The sequence below is a fragment of the Amphibalanus amphitrite genome, unplaced genomic scaffold, assembly GCF_019059575.1.
Source record: "Amphibalanus amphitrite isolate SeventyFive unplaced genomic scaffold, NRLGWU_Aamphi_draft 000487F_arrow, whole genome shotgun sequence".
Taxonomy (NCBI): Eukaryota; Metazoa; Arthropoda; class Thecostraca; order Balanomorpha; family Balanidae; genus Amphibalanus; species Amphibalanus amphitrite.
Genome location: NW_024881981.1, coordinates 195030 through 217518, shown reverse-complemented (window position 1 = coordinate 217518; position 22489 = coordinate 195030). Strand labels below are relative to the sequence as shown.

Sequence of the window (22489 nt, the reverse complement as noted above, 5' to 3'; positions counted from 1 at the left end):
GTGTTTTGAAGCTGCACCGGCAGTTTTGTAGCCTATCCGGATGAGATGAACGGCATGGCATCGCTCTGACACGGTTCGTCTCTCTCTCGTGACTATCAGGTATCCTGAATTGCTTAAGTACCGACTTGAATTGTTAAACTAACAAAAATGACGTCTGTTTAGCAGAGCGACAGCCGAACGTCTCTTCTGTGGCCCGTCAGACAGCTGAGAGCGCCGGGTCTGCGCGTTGATAAGGGTCATTTGACGCCTTTGTGTGGCTTACTTTGATCCGTCGTGACACTGAGTTGTGTGATTGCGCCTTGTTGCCGGCTGTGAGAGACACATCTTAATATTTCAGAATACTTTTTCGCTACATACCTATTGTTCTTTTGGCATTCAGCTTTCACTGGTAATCGAAAAAAACATGACTATGATTTAAAGATTGTCCTGGACAGCTCGTTGAATGAAATAAAAGATTTTTACGATTTTACAAAAACGCAATTTCTTAAAAAGGCCATGGAACGATTTCTATATAAAATACTGTTTTGGAATCAGCTCACCGTCAGCTTTCGAACGGTATATTTCGTTTCTTTGGTGGATGAAATGAATTTCCTACGAGCCGTGCTGGTTCAACCGCCAACGCATTCCACCTATAAAAAATAAAACCAGCATAACGCCTTTTGGGGCGACTAACGGAGCGAGCGAGAGGGTGGGCCTTGCACGTGCGAAATCGCGAGGGGTATCTCCAACTGACTTGTGCACAGCACCCTACTAACCGGTCTCTAGCGATGTGCCAAATTTGAGCACAATCGGCCCAGCCGTTCTGGAGATCTGGAAGCGGCACCCTGCACGTGCGGACGTGCAAAATGGGCCCCAACTGACTTTTGCACGGCACCCTGCTAACCGGTCCCTAACCGCGTACCAAATTTGAGCGCAATCGGTCCAGCCGTTCTCGAGATCTGGAATCGACCCCTGCACGTGCGCAGGTGCAGCAGCACCCCAACTGTGGCACATGCAAATGCATTGCCAAGTGGGTGCCTACCTACATGCCGAGTTTCAGCGCAATCGGCCCAGTAGTTACCGAGATATTGCAATTGTTACAAAACTGACACCTCTTCGTTTTGCACGTGCCACGTGCATAAGGGGTCACCCACATGCATCGGAAATAGTCCAATACTTGGTAGAAGGATGAAACTATCCTACAAAAATTACCGCATGTAAATCGGTCAAGTGATTGCTGAGATATAAGCATCGCAAAAGCGTGACCACGGCCGGCCGGCCGCTCATACTCAGAAATGTCCGTTATTCTACGTAAGACTTCGCTCGCTTCTCTCGCTCCGTAATGAGTGGTAAGGCGGCCAGCGCAGCGCGGCGCGTCCCTGACCCAGCCCAACGCGTCTGTGCCGAGCGTGAGGCCAGAGGGATATACTGTACCGCTGAACCTAGGTGTGAGGCGGCGCAGTCTACCGCTCCAGTCAAAGGCTGGGCCGTCGGGGGGCGAACATCACTTAGTAGGTGAGTGTACAATGCTAGACGATGACGTCGTAAAACGCTTACGAAACGCCATCCGGCGCTCACATAAAAGTCCCGTTTTATCTCCGCGTCGCACAGTCGGAGAGGCAGTTGGCCGTCGGTGCCAAGAATGGATCCATGGCAGGCGGGGAGGCGGAATCGGCACCGACGACCGCGTGACGTCATCGTCGGATCGACTGACCGGACAGCGCCAGCTGACTGCGTCCGAGGTCGGGCCGCGCGTGGGGCCGGGGCGTCAGATAGGCGCTGTCACGGCCCCGAGTCGTGTAACGTCGCCGTGACCCGTGTGCCGGCGGCCACCTGGGCGGCAGCATGGTGCGTGCCGCCTCCCCGGCCAGTCGGTCACCGAGAGGATCGGCGCTGACCGCCGCGGCCGGTCTGACCGTCCTGCCGCAGGGCCATGGAGCAGGTGAGGGGCGCGGTTCGGTCCGGCCTGGCACCGGGAGCGGGCCCACCGGAGTCTTACTGAATGGGCCGTCGAGGAAGTTCGCCAAAGTGTGCGTGATGTACCCTTTGCCGTTGACCTGCTTGCGAGTGTATGGATCAGGAAATATGAAAAATTAACATTTATTTTCAATTTTATGGAACGGAGTGATTCGGCTTAAATAGCTACTAGAGATGTCAGAAAGTTAAATGAGAATTGGAGGAAACAAATGAATGCTGAAGAAATACACAGGCAAAGAAAGCACGGAAACAATCGGATTAGGTCGAACAGTGCACATGTTGGACGCTTTAAACACAAAATGTTAGCGCGAAATGCATAGGAAAATGATATTATTTAAGAAATAGTACACACATGTCGATCATCTTATGTTATCAAGTTATCATCTGATTACCGTACGATAGTCTAAAGTTAGAGAAAATGGAAGAGATGAGTATCTTTTGGACGTTATTATTCGTTGTTTCATTAAACAAATAATTCACACTGCAGTCGAGACTAATATGCCAGGTAAAACATGACGTTAAGTTGCTAATCCCGCCACTAAAGGCCACCTTTGATCTCATGCAGATCATCAATCTTATAATCTTCTCCAAGGCTCCAACTGTACCAACACCAAAAAATTTGACAGAAAAACGTCCCAGCTGCCGGTGTTAAGTAACTGGCCATCGTTACGGTGAGTCACCGGTCAATAGGAGCGCACCTCGCTGTGACGACGGCAAGGCGTGACATCGCTTAGGGTGCTGTAGAGACAAGAGACCCTTCGACCTTTTGAGCTGTATACCACTTCATGGGAAAACTTCTAGACGGGGGCATATTGACTATTGAGCGATAAAAGTTTATAATACTCGTGGTCTCGTGAGCGAATTATCGCGGCCCGGGTCGGGATCGAACTGGCGAAGCCTTTATGTACGTATAATGTATAGAGTTTAGGATAGATACGTCCTAGTCCTACCTACAAGACCATACATACAATTATATGTGAACAACGGACAACTTCATGCCCCACTCCATGATATCTTTTTTTTTCAAAACATCCTTTCAGAAACGAAAAAAAATTGCCATGAACGTTTCGGGGCCTCGAAATTCTACTGGATAAAGCTGTACGTCACTATCTAATATGTGTTCTTTCCACCCTATATTCCCACGTTCGTTCATATCTTTTATTGGCTATAAGGAAAACTCACCATTGCGCCGTCCTGGGTGACTGTGCAGAGGTCGGTCCGGGTCCGTCTACAGCTCCGCACCTTCCACTCAGTGACGTTCGCTGCAGTGCTGATCACCACGCAGATGACAGGCTGTCACAGGCTCAGTGTGACAGTGTCGAGCTCACAGCTGTTCATAGTTCCTTTTCTTGGCAGCCGGGTCATCCGTGGTCTGTCAGCCAGCTCTGAGATGGGGAGGGAGAAGGATATGTCAGACAAGACTGCACTTGGGTGGGAAAAGTATTCTTAAACTAATGGGAATGTTGCTCAACGAAGTTTACAATTAATGTCTTATGATTTCAGGTTCTCCGTCGTGTGTTATCGCGTCAGTAATTACGTGTCTTTTATTAAAATGCAGGTTTAAATCACATCGTTACTTCTATATATTCCGAAACGTTCACGTGTTTTGTATATCGGTTTGAGTGCATAATGCATACAAAACGCATATCATTATTAGTACGCATATTACAATTAGCACGCCTTCATTACATCGATATTGGTAGGCCTTATGTTATTGATATGTATTGGCCGGTAAAATAGGTAGATAGTGATGAGCTGAAGCCTGAATATCTTAGCATTAACTGTATGTAACTTCGCCTGAAAGGAAAGACGGTACTTTGAGCGGAATAAAAAGTTATCGTCAAGGATAAAAAACCTGAGACCTGAAAGATTGGGAATAATGTGCCTAATGCCACACCTCCCCGGTAACACCTTCACCGATCACTAGGCGTGCTTTCGGTGATAGGGAGCCTATCCCCCTAGAAAACTGGAGAGAATCGGTGCAACAGTGCTTCTGTACACTCGCAAAACTTTTAAACTGAAGTTTTTATGTGTGTTTCAGGGTCCCAGAAAAGACCGGTGGCTTCATACGACATTCAAGAACATCAAGTACAAACAAATTGTCCTGAAGCCAGATGAAGAGGTTTACGAAAGAGACCCGCATGACACCAACGCACATACACCCCAAAAAGCTGGCGGTGGACCGGGCGCTTCTGAGCAGAGCTCGCCCACGGAGCCCGCCCCTGCGCCGGGCGTCGAGGCTCCGCCGTCCCCCGGAGCTCTGCTGGGGCTGGGCGAGGCCGGTATTTTGTACGCCGCCAGTTCGGCGCTCTTCCTCTCGCTGTGCTCCGTGCTCGTGAAGCTGCTGGACCGGTTCGAGCCGGCCGAGCTGGCCGCGTTCCGGTTCGTGGGCATCCTGGTGCCGAGCCTGGTGTCGGCGCTGAGCTCCCGACACCACCTGTTCCCGAGCGGGCGGCGCTGGCTGCTGCTGCTGCGATCGCTGCTCGGCGCCACCAGCCTCGTGTGTAAGTTCTATGCACTGCGCAACATGTCTCTGGCCGATGCCAGTGTCATTCTCCTGAGCGTGCCTGTCTTTGTGGGCGTGTTCGCGCGCGTCTTCCTGCGCGAGCCGTGCGGGTGGCTGCAGGCGGCCACGGTGACGGTCACGCTGGCCGGCATGCTGCTCATTACGCGGCCGTCGGCGGTGTTCGGCTCGGCGGGCGCGGACGCCGGCGGCGCGCACCTGCTGGGCTCCGCGCTGGCCTTCACCAGCACGCTGGCCGGCGCCAACGTGTACGTCACCATGCGGCTGCTGAAGGGCGTGCCGGCTACCGTCATCATGACCGTGTTCGCCTCTGTGGCGGCGCCGCTCTCGCTGTTCGTGTGCCTGGCCGTGGGCGACGTGCACGTGCCGCGCTCTCTGGAGGAGTGCGGGCTGCTGGTGGCGCTGGGCGTCTGCAGTTTCCTGGGCCAGCTGTGTCTGACGCGCGCCTGTCACGCCGAGCAGGCCAGTCTGGTGGCCGTGGTGCGCACCGTCACAGAGGTGATGTTCGCAGTCGCCTGGCAGTTCATCCTGTTTGACGAGGTGCCGACCATGCTGACCGGCGCCGGCATGGTGCTGATCATCGTCTCGGTGATCCTAGTTGGTCTGAATAAGTGGTTGGCCTCTCTGCCGGACGATCCGGACAAGCGCCCTGGGATATGCCGCTTCGGGTAAGGGCTGGAACCAGTCTAGTCACTATTCATCAGATGACGAAAGTGCGGTCGGTATCTTGAGACTTGATATGTGATATACATGGACTCATCTAGTGGGTTTTCAATGCAATCTAACAAGTTGTGATAGTAATTGTAGTGTGCCGTGATTGTTGGGCTATGCTTGGAATGGGGACGTCGCAGATTGAGGAGATATGTATATTGTATAGCAATACTGATGGAGCGCGAAATATTGGTCTTGATGTTTGCGATAAAGCACTGATTTTCATCAAAATAACTATTATCTCTATCCGTGGCGCATTATGTCTGGAAGAGATAGATACCTATTCGTATATGTTTTCGTTACACCATATCGATAAACTGATTGGGTTTTGTGTTAAAATAAATCTGCCCTGGGGTTCTGCCATTGAAATCAATCCGAAGCTCCACCGATCCTCAATAACAGCTAACGACGGCTTGCAACTATCATCCAAGACTTACAACCGCGGATCTCTTCGCTACAGGCATCAAAAGGTAGGTGTACAAAATGATAAATGATCATGTGACACTAATGCATTATGATCTGTCTGGTCAGTGTACATACGAGTACGCACCACGTAACGTAAAACTGGTGCGTTTCTGCCAACAACTCCCCTTACAAGTAGGTATGACCTTTTTTCAGTCAAGTCATGATCTCGTTTACTTTAAGGTCAAATGACTAACCATTCGAAGCAAGTCAAAGAGTGTCATAAATGACTGAATAGCTAGATAAGTCAACAATGTCATACAGGATTTAGAATAAGAAAGTTATTGCTCGGCAAAACTTTGACAGTTAGCTACGTACCTACTTATTCCCTGCCGAAGTCTGGAATCTGCCTGTTACAATGTCCTCGTCATACCAATTAATTCTCTGAATATGCTGGTGAAAAAAAATTAAGAACCATCGATTTTTCCAATTGGTGATGTGTGGCGCTGAGTTGGACACCAACGACCGGACTTCATGTAACGGAAGTTAGCAGGGATTCAGCAGGGGTTCAGCAGGGATTCAGCAGGGATCGACGGCCCCTACGATTTCGCTGAATTTTGGTGGAGAGGTGCAGAATGGTGTCCTCTATCGAAAATCCTAGTGCCAAAATGCGGGGAATCCATCAGGGGGGCCACAAATCCCAAAAAACAGTATGCCCTCAGGGCACAATCGACGAACTTTGAAAACCCTACTTCTAGCCGTCGAAACAGCTAAAAATGCACGTCATTCGAAAGAGGACAAAATTTTACGTGCAACGGTACCAAATTTAGGGGGCTAGCGCCCCCCTGAACCGAGCAAAACAGCTTCAAATATATGGGCCCGGGAGTATGCCCTCGGGGCATAAATAAATGTTTTCAACAATTTCAGGCCTATAACATCGACAAAATCCAGCAATATGCACATCATTGGAAAGAGCGTAATTTCCCAAACAAAAAACCCAAGCAACATTTTTCGATGGGGCCCACCTGGGGCCCACAGGACCCAATTGAAATTTGGGGCCCAATGGGGCGGCCCCTACGATTTTCTTCAAAATTTGCACAGACACTCTCCTGGGCCCCCTCTTCAATCTGGCTGAAGAAACCTACCGGGGAATCCAAAGGAAGGGGCCCAAAGAGGGCCCCAAAGAGGCCCTTTCTAAGTATTGCCCCTAATTTCGCAACCAACCCTGGCAATATGCACATCATTGGAAAGAGCGTAATTTCCCAAACAAAAAACCCAAGTAACATTTTTCGATGGGGCCCACCTGGGGCCCACAGGACCCAATTGAAATTTGGGGCCCAATGGGGCGGCCCCTACGATTTTCTTCAAAATTTGCACAGACACTCTCCTGGGCCCCCTCTTCAATCTGGCTGAAGAAACCTACCGGGGAATCCAAAGGAAGGGGCCCAAAGAGGGCCCCAAAGAGGCCCTTTCTAAGTATTGCCCCTAATTTCGCGACCAACCCCGGCAATATGCACATCATTGGAAAGAGCGTAATTTCCCAAACAAAAAACCCAAGTAACATTTTTCGATGGGGCCCACCTGGGGCCCACGGGACCCAATTGAAATTTGGGGCCCAATGGGGCGGCCCCTACGATTTTCTTCAAAATTTGCACAGACACTCTCCTGGGCCCCCTCTTCAATCTGGCTGAAGAAACTGATATAATGTGAGTTCTTTATTCCGCGTCTGCGATTGCGCGCCCACTTGGCGCACAGCCAACAAGAACACATCCACGCCCTGCGCGGGCCGGCGGCCGACTGCCGCACAACCGGCGACCGGTTTCCACCTGGCGGTCGCTAACTGAACTACGCGTAGCCAGGCTCACGATACAACACCCTGCCCCCCTGGATTTGAGTTCGAACATCGAACTATCAAACATAACTTACTCAACCTACGAGCCACCACAAACTAGTCAAATCCAGTCCGGTCACTTACAGCGTCAACACTGCCGCCTATTTTAGTGCGATCACTGACATCGCTCACATCCGTGCGATACGAACATAACTACAAATTCACTGACTTTAGAGTCGCGCACGTCTGCCCTTACACTGCTTATCAGTCTGTACTTCCAAACGATAATAACTAATCAGTCATCACCCTTCTCGGCGGTACAAATTGACCCACACTTTCCCTGGCCAATCACATCTGTTATCCACCTTATCGGTGGCACCTATTGACACACGGAATCACATATTCTTCCGCTCGATCCTTCCGCCCGATCACATCTCCGTAAAATCACGTATTTTCCCACCCGATCACATCTCAGTTATCCACCTCCTCGGTGGCTGAGAGTGACGCACGGATAACCGCCGCCGCACCTCTGCCGGCGGTCCTTTACAATCGCCGCCGCGCGCGCCATGTCCTGTCCCACCGGCGCCGCTCACCACTCCCGGCGAAGCGTTAGGCTTGCTACCGCGCGCGCCGCCGGTCCCACCAGCACCGCTCACCGCTGCCGGCGGTCCGTCAGTAGCGCCACCGCGCGCGCAACCTGTTCCTTCGGCCTCGCTCACCGTCTCTCCACCGCTCGCCCGAGGGCGACCAGCCCGATACAGATCCGCTGCGTCGCCGCTACACTCTGTGAATCCGCTCGCTGGGGGTGTCACCACTCGGCTGTCTCCACCGTCGCCTCCGCTGGCGCCGGCACCGGCCCCGCCGATCGCCCCCGGTACAGCCGACCTGATGCCTTCGCTGGAGATCCTGCCGGCAGCGCCGGGCGGCGCCGGCACGGCCGTCCTCGCGCCGCCGCTGGCGCCAGCACCGGGCTCGCCGAGCGCCGCTGGCACGACCGTCCCGGCGGCGGCCGCCCGCTGGCCGGTCCGCACTGGCTCCGCGCTGATGAGTTGATCGACGTGCCGCGACCAGAGAGCATCGGCAACAGCTATCTCATACGACACCGGTCCGGTCCGTGCGGCCACCGTCCCCAGTCTCCACTTCTGCGGGCCGCTGTAACATCTAGCCCACACCGTGTCTCCGATGTTCAGCTCCCTGTGCCGGCCGCCTGCCGCCTCCCGTTGCCGTTGCTGCTGATCCCGAAACCTGTCCATCGGATCGGGCCGCAGCGTATCCAGCCGCGTCCGCACGTTCCGGCCGAACATCATTTCGGCTGGCGATCGTCCCGTGCCCGAGTGCGGTGCCGCCCGGTAGGCCAGCAGAAACTTCTGCAGCCGCTGTGACAGAGAACCACCATCCCGCAGGGCCGCCTTCAGTCCGTTCTTGGCCGTTTGCACCGCCCGCTCCGCCGCTCCGTTGCTGCTTGGGTGATATGGTGCCACCCTGACGTGCCGCACTCCATTGTTGCTCAGGAATGCAGCGAACGGAGCAGAGGTGAACTGAGCACCATTATCCGACACGAGTTGGCGGGGGATGCCGAAACGCGCAAACATCGCCCGCAGCTCTCTCACAGTGCTCTCTGTGCCCGTCTCTCGCATCGGGATCACCTCCAGCCACTTGGTATAGCTGTCGCACACCACCAGAAAGTTCAAGCCCTGGAAGGGGCCCGCATAGTCTATGTGGATACGCTCCCACGGGCCTCCGGCCGGCTCCCACGGGTGCCGATCACTGTGGGGCGGCGCTCCTCGCTTGTCCATGCACTCTGCGCAATCGCGTGCCGCGCCCTCGAGCTCTGCATCCAGCCCCGGCCACCACACATATCGCCGAGCCAAGTTTTTCATTTTTGAGCTGCCAAGGTGCCCCTCATGCAGCTCACGCAGCACCCGCGCCCGGAGCTGCTGTGGGATGACAGCACGGCCGCCCCACACGAGACACTCGCCATCCGTCGACAGCTCGTCCTGGCGCCGCTTGAAAGGCACCAGCTCCGGCTCGACCTCAGCCGGCCAACCGCACCGGACGAACGTTAGCACCCTGGCCAGCACTGGATCGCGCCGCGTTGCTGACGCAAGCGCCTCTGCCGTCAGCACCGGCGCCGCGCCGTCCATGTAGCACAGGAAGCTGACGTCGGCTCCTTCTCTGTCGATCTTCTCTCGCTCGACACCCGAGCACGGCATGGCCAGGCGCGACAGACTGTCGGCCATGTGCATGTGCTCGGACCGGCGCAGCTCCACTGCGTAGCTGTACGCCGCCAGCTGCAGCGCGTACCTCTGGAGGCGGGCAGCCGCCAGGCTCGGCAGGTCTCTGTCCGGGCTCAGGATCCGGGATAGAGCCCTATTATCCACCACGAGCGTGAAAGGCCGCCCGTACAGGAACCGATGGAAGCGGGTTATCCCGAATGACACCGCCGCTGCCTCGCGCTCGACTTGTGGGTACTTCCTTTCTGTGGGCGTCAGCGTCCGTGACGCATACATCACCGGCCTCTCCGCCCCGTCCGGTGTCACGTGAACCAGCGCCGCGCCGACACCCACACTGCTGGCATCTGTCACGAGCCTCAGCGGCAGGTCCGGGTCATACCGCATCAACACCGGCGGGCTAGTCAGCATCCGTTTCACCTTCTCCACCGCCTTGGCGCACTGCTCTGTCCATGCCCACGGCACGCCCTTCTTGGTCAGCTGATAGAGCGGCGCCAGCACTGTCGACAGATCGGGCAGCAGACGCCCGAAGTAGGTGATGGAGCCCAGGAGCGACCTCAGTTGGCTGACGTCCGTCGGCTCCGGTGCCTGCAGCACTGCTGCTACACCGCCGTCAGTCGGTGCGATGCCCTCAGCCGTCACCTTCCACCCCAGGAACTCGACTTCTGGCACCGCCAGCTGGCATTTCTGCGCCGCCAGCCGCAGGCCCTGCCGCTCCAGTCTTCCGAGGATCTCGTCCAGCCGCTGCAGCAGCTGTTGCTCGTCCGCTCCGAACACCAATAGGTCATCCAGGTAACACCGGCATCCCTCCTGTCCTTCCAGGACCCGGTCCATGGCCTCCTGGAAGAGGGCACCGGAACTGGCGACCCCGAACGGCAGTCTCTTCATGACGAATTCGCCCTTGTGAGTGCTGACGGTCGTCATTGCTCGAGACTCCTCATCGAGCGGCATCTGCTGGTACGCATGCTTTAGGTCCAGCTTGCAGAACAGCTTGCCACTCACCCCTGCGAACACATCTTCCGGCTTCGGCAGCGGGTGGTGCTTGACGATCAGCTGCGGGTTCACTGTGAGGTTGTAGCTCGCACAGAGCCTCACCCCGCCTCCCGGCTTCGGCACCGGAACCAGTGGCGTGCCCCAGCCTGTACTGGTTTCGGACGGGTCGACCTTTCTTGCTATCCCGTCTCTGACCCATCGGTCCAGCTCGGCCTCCACTTGCGGCAGCAGCGCGTACGGTACTGGTCGCGGTGGTAGCCGCCGCGGCACCGCGTCCGGCTTTAGGGTCAGGTGCGCGCGCTGCTCCATCGTGCCGAGGCCCCCTGCAAACACTGCTGCGTGCGCCGCCGTCACTGAGCTCAGCGTCCGCCCGCCGCTCACTTTGCTGGCCTCGCTGACCTGCAGCAGCGACCGCCAGTCCAGACGTATTTCACGCAGCCAGTCGCGCCCCAGCAGCGGGTGGTGTCGGAGCTGACCGCTGACAACCACGTTCAGCCGCTTCCGCTGGCCGCCATACTCCGCCTGCACGGTCGCCTCGCCGCGGACCGGCACCGGCTGACCCGTGAACGAGCGTAGCTGCATCTTGGACGGTCTCAGCTTCAGTCCCGGGATGCTGCCGTCCGCCACGATCGACACTGGTGACCCGGTGTCAACCAGCATCTCAGTCTCCCGGCCGTTGACAGACAGAGTTACCAGTGGCAGCCGGTCCTGGCTCGTCAGCTGCGCCACCGTCATCACGACATCCTCCTCCACGGACGCCACCTGTCCGATTCCTGGACAGTCCCGCTTCAGGTGTCCAGTTCTGCCACATTTGAAGCACCTCCTCTTCTCGAGCGGTCCGCCGCGTCTGCTGTCTCGCCGACCGCCGTCTGCCGGGCCGGGCGGGCGAGACACTCCGCGCTGCTGCACCGCTCCTGCCACCGGAGGGCGCGCCCTCTCCGGCGCCGAGTCCGCCCTGGCCGTCGGACAGTCCCGCCGCCAGTGTCCCCGGCCTCCGCAGCCGAAGCACGAGCCCGGTCCCGGGCGCTCGGCCGGCCTGGCCGTCTCCGCCCGCCGCTGGCGTCTCACCACCTGGACTGCCTCCCCGTCCGTCGCAGCCGGTACCGGCGCCCCTGACAACCGAGTCGTCAGGTCCATGACGTCCCGGTGGGCGCGTGCCGTCCGCCGGACATCCTCCAGGTTGAGTTCGTCGCCCTTCAGTGCCGCTTCCCTCACCAGCTTCCGCTGCAGCTCGCCTCGGCTGCCCAGGACGCAGCGGTCTCGCAGCTCCCGGTTCACCTGCGCCGGCTCGTAGCCGCAGCGCAGGATTTGGGTCCGTAGCCTGGCCAGGAACTCCTCCAGGCTTTCCTCCGGCTCCATTGTCATTCCTTGGAATTTCCCTCGTTCAGCCACGACGTTATTCCTTGGCACCAGGTACCGTACCAACTTCCTTTTTAGCCGGGTGAACTCGTCTTCCTCCGGTCCTTCTGCCTCCTCTTCCGGCAGGGAGTCGCTGACATCGGCTATGTCAGGCCCCACCAGGTGTAGCAGCACGGCGCACCGTCTGGTAGGCCCTTGGATGTCCATGGCGACCATGTAGCGCTCCAACGCTCGCAGCCATTTCTCGAAGTCCGTGCCTGCCCGGTACGGCCCCGCAGACACCAGCTGCATGCCCGTTGGATCCATCACGCTGCCGTGCTCTCACCAGCGCGTCGTTCCTCCGGCCGGCCCGCCGCCGCTCCACCGGTCGGCCCGCCGCCGCTCCACCGGTCGGCCCGCCGCCGCTCCACCGGTCGGCCCGCCGCCGCTCCACCGGTCGGCCCGCCGCCGCTCCACCGGTCGGCCCGCCGCCGCTCCACCGGTCGGCCCGCCGCCGCTCCACCGGTCGGCCCGCCGCCGCTTCACCGGTCGGCCCGCCGCCGCTCCACCGGTCGGCCCGCCCCGGGCATCACCGCTCACACCGGCCGGTCACCGCACACGCCGGTCGGCCACCGCTCACGCCGGTCGGCCACCGCTCACGCCGACCGTCACCGCTCACCGCGCCGCCCTGCGCCCGTCTTGGCGCTGCCGGCTGCGGTTTCCCGCGCTTTACTCGACGGGGGAGTCACGTGGTAGTGACGTCACACGCACGTCACCGCGCGCGCATGCGCACTCGTCCCGAACCGCCCGGCCGCGCGCCAGCTTCCCGCCGAAATTATCCGCTTGGGGACCAGGCACCTCAAACCGCATTGAGGCCCTCCCCGCCGCACCAATCGGCCAATCACACGCGCTGCCACAGCTGCGCGTCACCCCCGGCCGACCAATCAGCGTGCAGCACGCCGACGCATGCGCCACGCACACCACACTGCCGAGGCATCATGGCCGCCACAAATGGCGATCACATGGAAATCCTGCCACGACCACGGCCGCCGCGCGACAGGCAGACTACCAGCAGCAGCGCGAAAATAAAAAATACTAAGCAATACTAAGCACTAAGCATTCGTACTAAGCAACGTTTGCGCCCTCACCGTCCGTGGCCTGTCCGCCCTCACTGACCACCGCGCACTGATCACCGGTCCGTTTCGCCATCACTCGCAATCACAGCTCCAAGGCTTCACCTTGATCTGATCCTCGTCGCCAATTTGATATAATGTGAGTTCTTTATTCCGCGTCTGCGATTGCGCGCCCACTTGGCGCACAGCCAACAAGAACACATCCACGCCCTGCGCGGGCCGGCGGCCGACTGCCGCACAACCGGCGACCGGTTTCCACCTGGCGGTCGCTAACTGAACTACGCGTAGCCAGGCTCACGATACAACAGAAACCTACCGGGGAATCCAAAGGAAGGGGCCCAAAGAGGGCCCCAAAGAGGCCCTTTCTAAGTATTGCCCCTAATTTCGCGACCAACCCTGGCAATATGCACATCATTGGAAAGAGCGTAATTTCCCAAACAAAAAACCCAAGTAACATTTTTCGATGGGGCCCACCTGGGGCCCACGGGACCCAATTGAAATTTGGGGCCCAATGGGGCGGCCCCTACGATTTTCTTCAAAATTTGCACAGACACTCTCCTGGGCCCCCTCTTCAATCTGGCTGAAGAAACCTACCGGGGAATCCAAAGGAAGGGGCCCAAAGAGGGCCCCAAAGAGGCCCTTTCTAAGTATTGCCCCTAATTTCGCGACGAACCCCGGCAATATGCACATCATTGGAAAGAGCGTAATTTCCCAAACAAAAAACCCAAGTAACATTTTTCGATGGGGCCCACCTGGGGCCCACAGGACCCAATTTAAATTTGGGGCCCAATGGGGCGGCCCCTACGATTTTCTTCAAAATTTGCACAGACACTCTCCTGGGCCCCCTCTTCAATCTGGCTGAAGAAACCTACCGGGGAATCCAAAGGAAGGGGCCCAAAGAGGGCCCCAAAGAGGCCCTTTCTAAGTATTGCCTCTAATTTCGCGACCAACCCTGGCAATATGCACATCATTGGAAAGAGCGTAATTTCCCAAACAAAAAAACCCAAATATCATTTTTCGATGGGGCCCACCTGGGGCCCACAGGACCCAATTGAAATTTGGGGCCCAATAAGGCGGCCCCTACGATTTTCTTCAAAATTTGCACAGACACTCTCCTGGGCCCCCTCTTCAATCTGGCTGAAGAAACCTACCGGGGAATCGAAAGGAAGGGGCCCAAAGAGGGCCCCAAAGAGGCCCTTTCTAAGTATTGCCCCTAATTTCGCGACCAACCCCGGCAATATGCACATCATTGGAAAGAACGTAATTTCCCAAACAAAAAACCCAAGTAACATTTTTCGATGGGGCCCACCTGGGGCCCACAGGACCCAATTGAAATTTGGGGCCCAATGGGGCGGCCCCTACGATTTTCTTCAAAATTTGCACAGACACTCTCCTGGGCCCCCTCTTCAATCTGGCTGAAGAAACCTACCGGGGAATCCAAAGGAAGGGGCCTAAAGAGGGCCCCAAAGAGGCCCTTTCTAAGTATTGCCCCTAATTTCGCGACTAACCCCGGCAATATGCACATCATTGGAAAGAGCGTAACTTCCCAAACAAAAAACCCAAGTAACATTTTTCGATGGGGCCCACCTGGGGCCCACGGGACCCAATTGAAATTTGGGGCCCAATGGGGCGGCCCCTACGATTTTCTTCAAAATTTGCACAGACACTCTCCTGGGCCCCCTTTTCAATCTGGCTGAAGAAACCTACCGGGGAATCCAAAGGAAGGGGCCCAAAGAGGGCCCCAAAGAGGCCCTTTCTAAGTATTGCCCCTAATTTCGCGACCAACCCCGGCAATATGCACATCATTGGAAAGAGCGTAATTTCCCAAACATAAAACCCAAGTAACATTTTTCGATGGGGCCCACCTGGGGCCCACGGGACCCAATTGAAATTTGGGGCCCAATGGGGCGGCCCCTACGATTTTCTTCAAAATTTGCACAGACACTCTCCTGGGCCCCCTTTTCAATCTGGCTGAAGAAACCTACCGGGGAATCCAAAGGAAGGGGCCCAAAGAGGGCCCCAAAGAGGCCCTTTCTAAGTATTGCCCCTAATTTCGCGACCAACCCCGGCAATATGCACATCATTGGAAAGAGCGTAATTTCCCAAACAAAAAACCCAAGTAACATTTTTCGATGGGGCCCACCTGGGGCCCACGGGACCCAATTGAAATTTGGGGCCCAATGGGGCGGCCCCTACGATTTTCTTCAAAATTTGCACAGACACTCTCCTGGGCCCCCTTTTCAATCTGGCTGAAGAAACCTACCGGGGAATCCAAAGGAAGGGGCCCAAAGAGGGCCCCAAAGAGGCCCTTTCTAAGTATTGCCCCTAATTTCGCGACCAACCCCGGCAATATGCACATCATTGGAAAGAGCGTAATTTCCCAAACATAAAACCCAAGTAACATTTTTCGATGGGGCCCACCTGGGGCCCACGGGACCCAATTGAAATTTGGGGCCCAATGGGGCGGCCCCTACGATTTTCTTCAAAATTTGCACAGACACTCTCCTGGGCCCCCTTTTCAATCTGGCTGAAGAAACCTACCGGGGAATCCAAAGGAAGGGGCCCAAAGAGGGCCCCAAAGAGGCCCTTTCTAAGTATTGCCCCTAATTTCGCGACCAACCCCGGCAATATGCACATCATTGGAAAGAGCGTAATTTCCCAAACAAAAAACCCAAGTAACATTTTTCGATGGGGCCCACCTGGGGCCCACGGGACCCAATTGAAATTTGGGGCCCAATGGGGCGGCCCCTACGATTTTCTTCAAAATTTGCACAGACACTCTCCTGGGCCCCCTCTTCAATCTGGCTGAAGAAACCTACCGGGGAATCCAAAGGAAGGGGCCCAAAGAGGGCCCAAAAGAGGCCCTTTCTAAGTATTGCCCCTAATTTCGCGACGAACCCCGGCAATATGCACAACATTGGAAAGAGCGTAATTTCCCAAACAAAAAACCCAAGTAACATTTTTCGATGGGGCCCACCTGGGGCCCACAGGACCCAATTGAAATTTGGGGCCCAATGGGGCGGCCCCTACGATTTTCTTCAAAATTTGCACAGACACTCTCCTGGGCCCCCTCTTCAATCTGGCTGAAGAAACCTACCGGGGAATCCAAAGGAAGGGGCCTAAAGAGGGCCCCAAAGAGGCCCTTTCTAAGTATTGCCTCTAATTTCGCGACCAACCCTGGCAATATGCACATCATTGGAAAGAGCGTAATTTCCCAAACAAAAAACCCAAGTATCATTTTTCGATGGGGCCCACCTGGGGCCCACAGGACCCAATTGAAATTTGGGGCTCAATATAGCGGCCCCTACGATTTTCTTCAAAATTTGCACAGACACTCTCCTGGGCCCCCTCTTCAATCTGGCTGAAGAAACCTACCGGGGAATCCAAAGGAAGGGGCCCAAAGAGGGCCCCAAAGAGGCCCTTTCTAAGTATTGCCCCTAATTTCGCGACCAACCCCGGCAATATGCACATCATTGGAAAGAGCGTAATTTCCCAAACAAAAAACCCAAGTATAATTTTTCGATGGGGCCCACCTGGGGCCCACAGGACCCAATTGAAATTTGGGGCCCAATGGGGCGGCCCCTACGATTTTCTTCAAAATTTGCACAGACACTCTCCTCGGCCCCTTCTTCAATCTGGCTGAAGAAACCTACCGGGGAATCCAAAGGAAGGGGCCCAAAGAGGGCCCCAAAGAGGCCCTTTCTAAGTATTGCCCCTAATTTCGCGACCAACCCCGGCAATATGCACATCATTGAAAAGAGCGTAATTTCCCAAACAAAAAACCCAAGTAACATTTTTCGATGGGGCCCACCTGGGGCCCACAGGACCCAATTGAAATTTGGGGCCCAATGGGGCGGCCCCTACGATTTTCTTCAAAATTTGCACAGACACTCTCCTGGGCCCCCTCTTCAATCTGGCTGAAGAAACCTACCGGGGAATCCAAAGGAAGGGGCCCAAAGAGGGCCCCAAAGAGGCCCTTTCTAAGTATTGCCCCTAATTTCGCTACCAACCCTGGCAATATGCACATCATTGGAAAGAGCGTAATTTCCCAAACAAAAAACCCAAGTATCATTTTTCGATGGGGCCCACCTGGGGCCCACAGGACCCAATTGAAATTTGGGGCCCAATGGGGCGGCCCCTACGATTTTCTTCAAAATTTGCACAGACACTCTCCTGGGCCCCCTCTTCAATCTGGCTGAAGAAACCTACCGGGGAATCCAAAGGAAGGGGCCCAAAGAGGGCCCCAAAGAGGCCCTTTCTAAGTATTGCCCCTAATTTCGCAACCAACCCCGGCAATATGCACATCGTTGGAAAGAGCGTAATTTCCCAAACAAAAAACCCAAGTAATATTTTTCGATGGGGCCCACCTGGGGCCCACGGGACCCAATTGAAATTTGGGTCCCAATGGGGCGGCCCCTACGATTTTCTTCAAAATTTGCACAGACACTCTCCTGGGCCCCCTCTTCAATCTGGCTGAAGAAACCTACCGGGGAATCCAAAGGAAGGGGCCCAAAGAGGGCCCCAAAGAGGCCCTTTCTAAGTATTGCCCCTAATTTCGCGACCAACCCCGGCAATATGCACATCATTGGAAAGAGCGTAATTTCCCAAACAAAAAACCCAAGTAACATTTTTCGATGGGGCCCACCTGGGGCCCACAGGACCCAATTGAAATTTGGGGCCCAATGGGGCGGCCCCTACGATTTTCTTCAAAATTTGCACAGACACTCTCCTGGGCCCCCTCTTCAATCTGGCTGAAGAAACCTACCGGGGAATCCAAAGGAAGGGGCCCAAAGAGGGCCCCAAAGAGGCCCTTTCTAAGTATTGCCCCTAATTTCGCGACCAACCCCGGCAATATGCACATCATGGGAAAGAGCGTAATTTCCCAAACAAAAAACCCAAGTAACATTTTTCGATGGGGCCCACCTGGGGCCCACAGGACCCAATTGAAATTTGGGGCCCGATGGGGCGGCCCCTACGATTTTCTTCAAAATTTGCACAGACACTCTCCTGGGCCCCCTCTTCAATCTGGCTGAAGAAACCTACCGGGGAATCCAAAGGAATGGGCCCAAAGAGGGCCCCAAAGAGGCCCTTTCTAAGTATTGCCCCTAATTTCGCGACTAACCCCGGCAATATGCACATCATTGGAAAGAGCGTAATTTCCCAAACAAAAACCCAAGTAACATTTTTTGATGGGGCCCACCTGGGGCCCACGGGACCCAATTGAAATTTGGGGCCCGGGCCCATTGGGCCCCAAATTTCAATTGGGTCCCGTGGGCCCCAGGTGGGCCCCATCGAAAAATGTTACTTGGTTTTTTTGTTTGGGAAATTACGCTCTTTCCAATGATGTGCATATTGCCGGGGTTAGTCGCGAAATTAGGTGCAATACTTAGAAAGGGCCTCTTTGGGGCCCTCTTTGGGCCCATTCCTTTGGATTCCCCGGTAGGTTTCTTCAGCCAGATTGAAGAGGGGGCCCAGGAGAGTGTCTGTGCAAATTTTGAAGAAAATCGTAGGGCCGCCCCATCGGGCCCCAAATTTCAATTGGGTCCTGTGGGCCCCAGGTGGGCCCCATCGAAAAATGTTACTTGGGTTTTTTGTTTGGGAAATTACGCTTTTTCCAATGATGTGCATATTGCCGGGGTTGGTCGCGAAATTAGGGGCAATACTTAGAAAGGGCCTCTTTGGGGCCCTCTTTGGGCCCCTTCCTTTGGATTCCCCGGTAGGTTTCTTCAGCCAGATTGAAGAGGGGGCCCAGGAAAGTGTCTGTGCAAATTTTGAAGAAAATCGTAGGGGCCGCCCCATTGGGCCCCAAATTTCAATTGGGTCCTGTGGGCCCCAGGTGGGCCCCATCGAAAAATGTTACTTGGGTTTTTTGTTTGGGAAATTACGCTCTTTCCAATGATGTGCATATTGCCGGGGTTGGTCGCGAAATTAGGGGCAATACTTAGAAAGGGCCTCTTTGGGGCCCTCTTTGGGCCCCTTCCTTTGGATTCCCCGGAAGGTTTCTTCAGCCAGATTGAAGAGGGGGCCCAGGAGAGTGTCTGTGCAAATTTTGAAGAAAATCGTAGGGGCCGCCCCATTGGGCCCCAAATTTCAATTGGGTCCTGTGGGCCCCAGGTGGGCCCCATTGAAAAATGTTACTTGGGTTTTTTGTTTGGGAAATTACGCTCTTTCCAATGATGTGCATATTGCCGGGGTTGGTCGCGAAATTAGGGGCAATACTTAGAAAGGGCCTCTTTGGGGCCCTCTTTGGGCCCCTTCCTTTGGATTCCCCGGTAGGTTTCTTCAGCCAGATTGAAGAGGGGGCCCAGGAAAGTGTCTGTGCAAATTTTGAAGAAAATCGTAGGGGCCGCCCCATTGGGCCCCAAATTTCAATTGGGTCCTGTGGGCCCCAGGTGGGCCCCATCGAAAAATGTTACTTGGGTTTTTTGTTTGGGAAATTACGCTCTTTCCAATGATGTGCATATTGCCGGGGTTGGTCGCGAAATTAGGGGCAATACTTAGAAAGGGCCTCTTTGGGGCCCTCTTTGGGCCCCTTCCTTTGGATTCCCCGGAAGGTTTCTTCAGCCAGATTGAAGAGGGGGCCCAGGAGAGTGTCTGTGCAAATTTTGAAGAAAATCGTAGGGGCCGCCCCATTGGGCCCCAAATTTCAATTGGGTCCTGTGGGCCCCAGGTGGGCCCCATTGAAAAATGTTACTTGTTTTTTTTTTGTTTGGGAAATTACGCTCTTTCCAATGATGTGCATATTGCCGGGGTTGGTCGCGAAATTAGGGGCAATACTTAGAAAGGGCCTCTTTGGGGCCCTCTTTGGGCCCCTTCCTTTGGATTCCCCGGTAGGTTTCTTCAGCCAGATTGAAGAGGGGGCCCAGGAGAGTGTCTGTGCAAATTTTGAAGAAAATCGTAGGGGCCGCCCCATTGGGCCCCAAATTTCAATTGGGTCCTGTGGGCCCCAGGTGGGCCCCATCGAAAAATGTTACTTGGGTTTTTTGTTTGGGAAATTACGCTCTTTCCAATGATGTGCATATTGCCGGGGTTGGTCGCGAAATTAGGGGCAATACTTAGAAAGGGCCTCTTTGGGGCCCTCTTTGGGCCCCTTCCTTTGGATTCCCCGGTAGGTTTCTTCAGCCAGATTGAAGAGGGGGCCCAGAAGAGTGTCTGTGCAAATTTGGAAGAAAATCGTAGGGGCCGCCCCATTGGGCCCCAAATTTCAATTGGGTCCCGTGGGCCCCAGGTGGGCCCCATCGAAAAATGTTACTTGGGTTTTTTGTTTGGGAAATTACGCTCTTTCCAATGATGTGCATATTGCCGGGGTTGGTCGCGAAATTAGGGGCAATACTTAGAAAGGGCCTCTTTGGGGCCCTCTTTGGGCCCCTTCCTTTGGATTCCCCGGTAGGTTTCTTCAGCCAGATTGAAGAGGGGGCCCAGAAGAGTGTCTGTGCAAATTTTGAAGAAAATCGTAGGGGCCGCCCCATTGGGCCCCAAATTTCAATTGGGTCCCGTGGGCCCCAGGTGGGCCCCATCGAAAAATGTTACTTGGGTTTTTTGTTTGGGAAATTACGCTCTTTCCAATGATGTGCATATTGCCGGGGTTGGTCGCGAAATTAGGGGCAATACTTAGAAAGGGCCTCTTTGGGGCCCTCTTTGGGCCCCTTCCTTTGGATTCCCCGGTAGGTTTCTTCAGCCAGATTGAAGAGGGGGCCCAGGAGAGTGTCTGTGCAAATTTTGAAGAAAATCGTAGGGGCCGCCCCATTGGGCCCCAAATTTCAATTGGGTCCCGTGGGCCCCAGGTGGGCCCCATCGAAAAATGTTACTTGGGTTTTTTGTTTGGGAAGTTACGCTCTTTCCAATGATGTGCATATTGCCGGGGTTAGTCGCGAAATTAGGGGCAATACTTAGAAAGGGCCTCTTTGGGGCCCTCTTTGGGGCCCTCTTTGGGCCCCTTCCTTTGGATTCCCCGGTAGGTTTCTTCAGCCAGATTGAAGAGGGGGCCCAGGAGAGTGTCTGTGCAAATTTTGAAGAAAATCGTAGGGGCCGCCCCATTGGGCCCCAAATTTCAATTGGGTCCTGTGGGCCCCAGGTGGGCCCCATCGAAAAATGTTACTTGGGTTTTTTGTTTGGGAAATTACGCTCTTTCCAATGATGTGCATATTGCCGGGGTTCGTCGCGAAATTAGGGGCAATACTTAGAAAGGGCCTCTTTGGGGCCCTCTTTGGGCCCCTTCCTTTGGATTCCCCGGTAGGTTTCTTCAGCCAGATTCAAGAGGGGGGCCAGGAGAGTGTCTGTGCAAATTTTGAAGAAAATCGTAGGGGCCGCCCCATTGGGGCCCAAATTTCAATTGGGTCCCGTGGGCCCCAGGTGGGCCCCATCGAAAAATGTTACTTGGGTTTTTTGTTTGGGAAATTACGCTCTTTCCAATGATGTGCATATTGCTGGATTTTGTCGATGTTATAGGCCTGAAATTGTTGAAAACGTTTATTTATGCCCCGAGGGCATACTCCCGGGCCGATATATTTGAAGCTGTTTTGTTCGGTTCAGGGGGGCGCTAGCCCCCTAAATTTGTTACCGTTGCACGTAAAATTTTGTCCTCTTTCGAATGACGTGCATTTTTAGCTGTTTTGACGGCTAGAAGTAGGGTTTTCAAAGTTCGTCGATTGTGCCCTGAGGGCATACTGTTTTTTGGGATTTGTGGCCCCCCTGATGGATTCCCCGCATTTTGGCACTAGGATTTTCGATAGAGGACACCATTCTGCACCTCTCCACCAAAATTCAGCGAAATCGTAGGGGCCGTCGATCCCTGCTGAATCCCTGCTGAACCCCTGCTGAATCCCTGCTAACTTCCGTTACATCCGGACTTCAGGGGTCCAATTAATTACAGGGCCAGAGCCCGGCGGAGGCAGGAGACGGGAGACTGGTAAAACTTCAGTTTTTTACATTAAAGAAACACAATTTTGATGATCGTTTCTCCTTCTCGATGGCCAATTACATCAAAAACAGTTTCAAAACACTTAAGTTCGCACCACTTACCGAAATATAATAAAGAAATCACCCCACCTTTGATGCGCTACGCACACACTGCAGAGACGCAAAATGGCGACATTTTTTTGCCTCTGATGCGCCAGATATGTAATTTAAAAGAATTGGATGCGACTACTAAATACAATATCCTGAAACAAGAACTATTTTCATCCTAGGGGACACTGGGAAATCGGGGTTTTTGGGTGGGGGAGGGGGGGTTAGATTCAAACCAAATATAACCTAACCTAACCTAACCTAACCTAACCTAACCTAACCTAACCTAACCTAACCTTACCTAACCTAACCTAACCTAACCTAACCTAACCTAACCTAACCTAACCTAACCTAACCTAACCTA

The 22489-nt window shown here is 54.7% G+C and overlaps 3 protein-coding genes across 3 annotated transcripts in view; 1 reads left to right on the top strand and 2 right to left on the bottom strand.

Annotated features, from left to right (window-relative positions):
* Positions 1-22202, bottom strand: part of LOC122392445 (probable ubiquitin carboxyl-terminal hydrolase MINDY-4) — a 48406-nt gene extending 26204 nt beyond the window's left edge. The window contains exons 1-2 of the mRNA XM_043387277.1: positions 22141-22202; positions 3139-3341 (exon numbers count right to left, since the gene is read on the bottom strand). The gene's annotated coding sequence lies outside the window, so the exon portion shown is untranslated. The remainder of the gene's footprint in view (positions 1-3138; positions 3342-22140) is intronic.
* Positions 1713-5549, top strand: LOC122392446 (solute carrier family 35 member G1-like). The gene is made up of 2 exons (XM_043387282.1): positions 1713-1921; positions 3998-5549. Exons 1-2 carry the CDS (start codon positions 1913-1915, stop codon positions 5150-5152), a joined length of 1164 nt encoding a protein of 387 aa, XP_043243217.1. The 5' UTR covers positions 1713-1912; the 3' UTR covers positions 5153-5549.
* Positions 7294-12456, bottom strand: LOC122392444 (uncharacterized protein K02A2.6-like). Its single transcript, XM_043387275.1, has one exon. The coding sequence runs from the start codon at positions 12311-12313 to the stop codon at positions 7889-7891; it is 4425 nt and encodes a 1474-aa protein (XP_043243210.1). The 5' UTR covers positions 12314-12456; the 3' UTR covers positions 7294-7888.
* Positions 22203-22489: the final 287 nt, after the last annotated feature.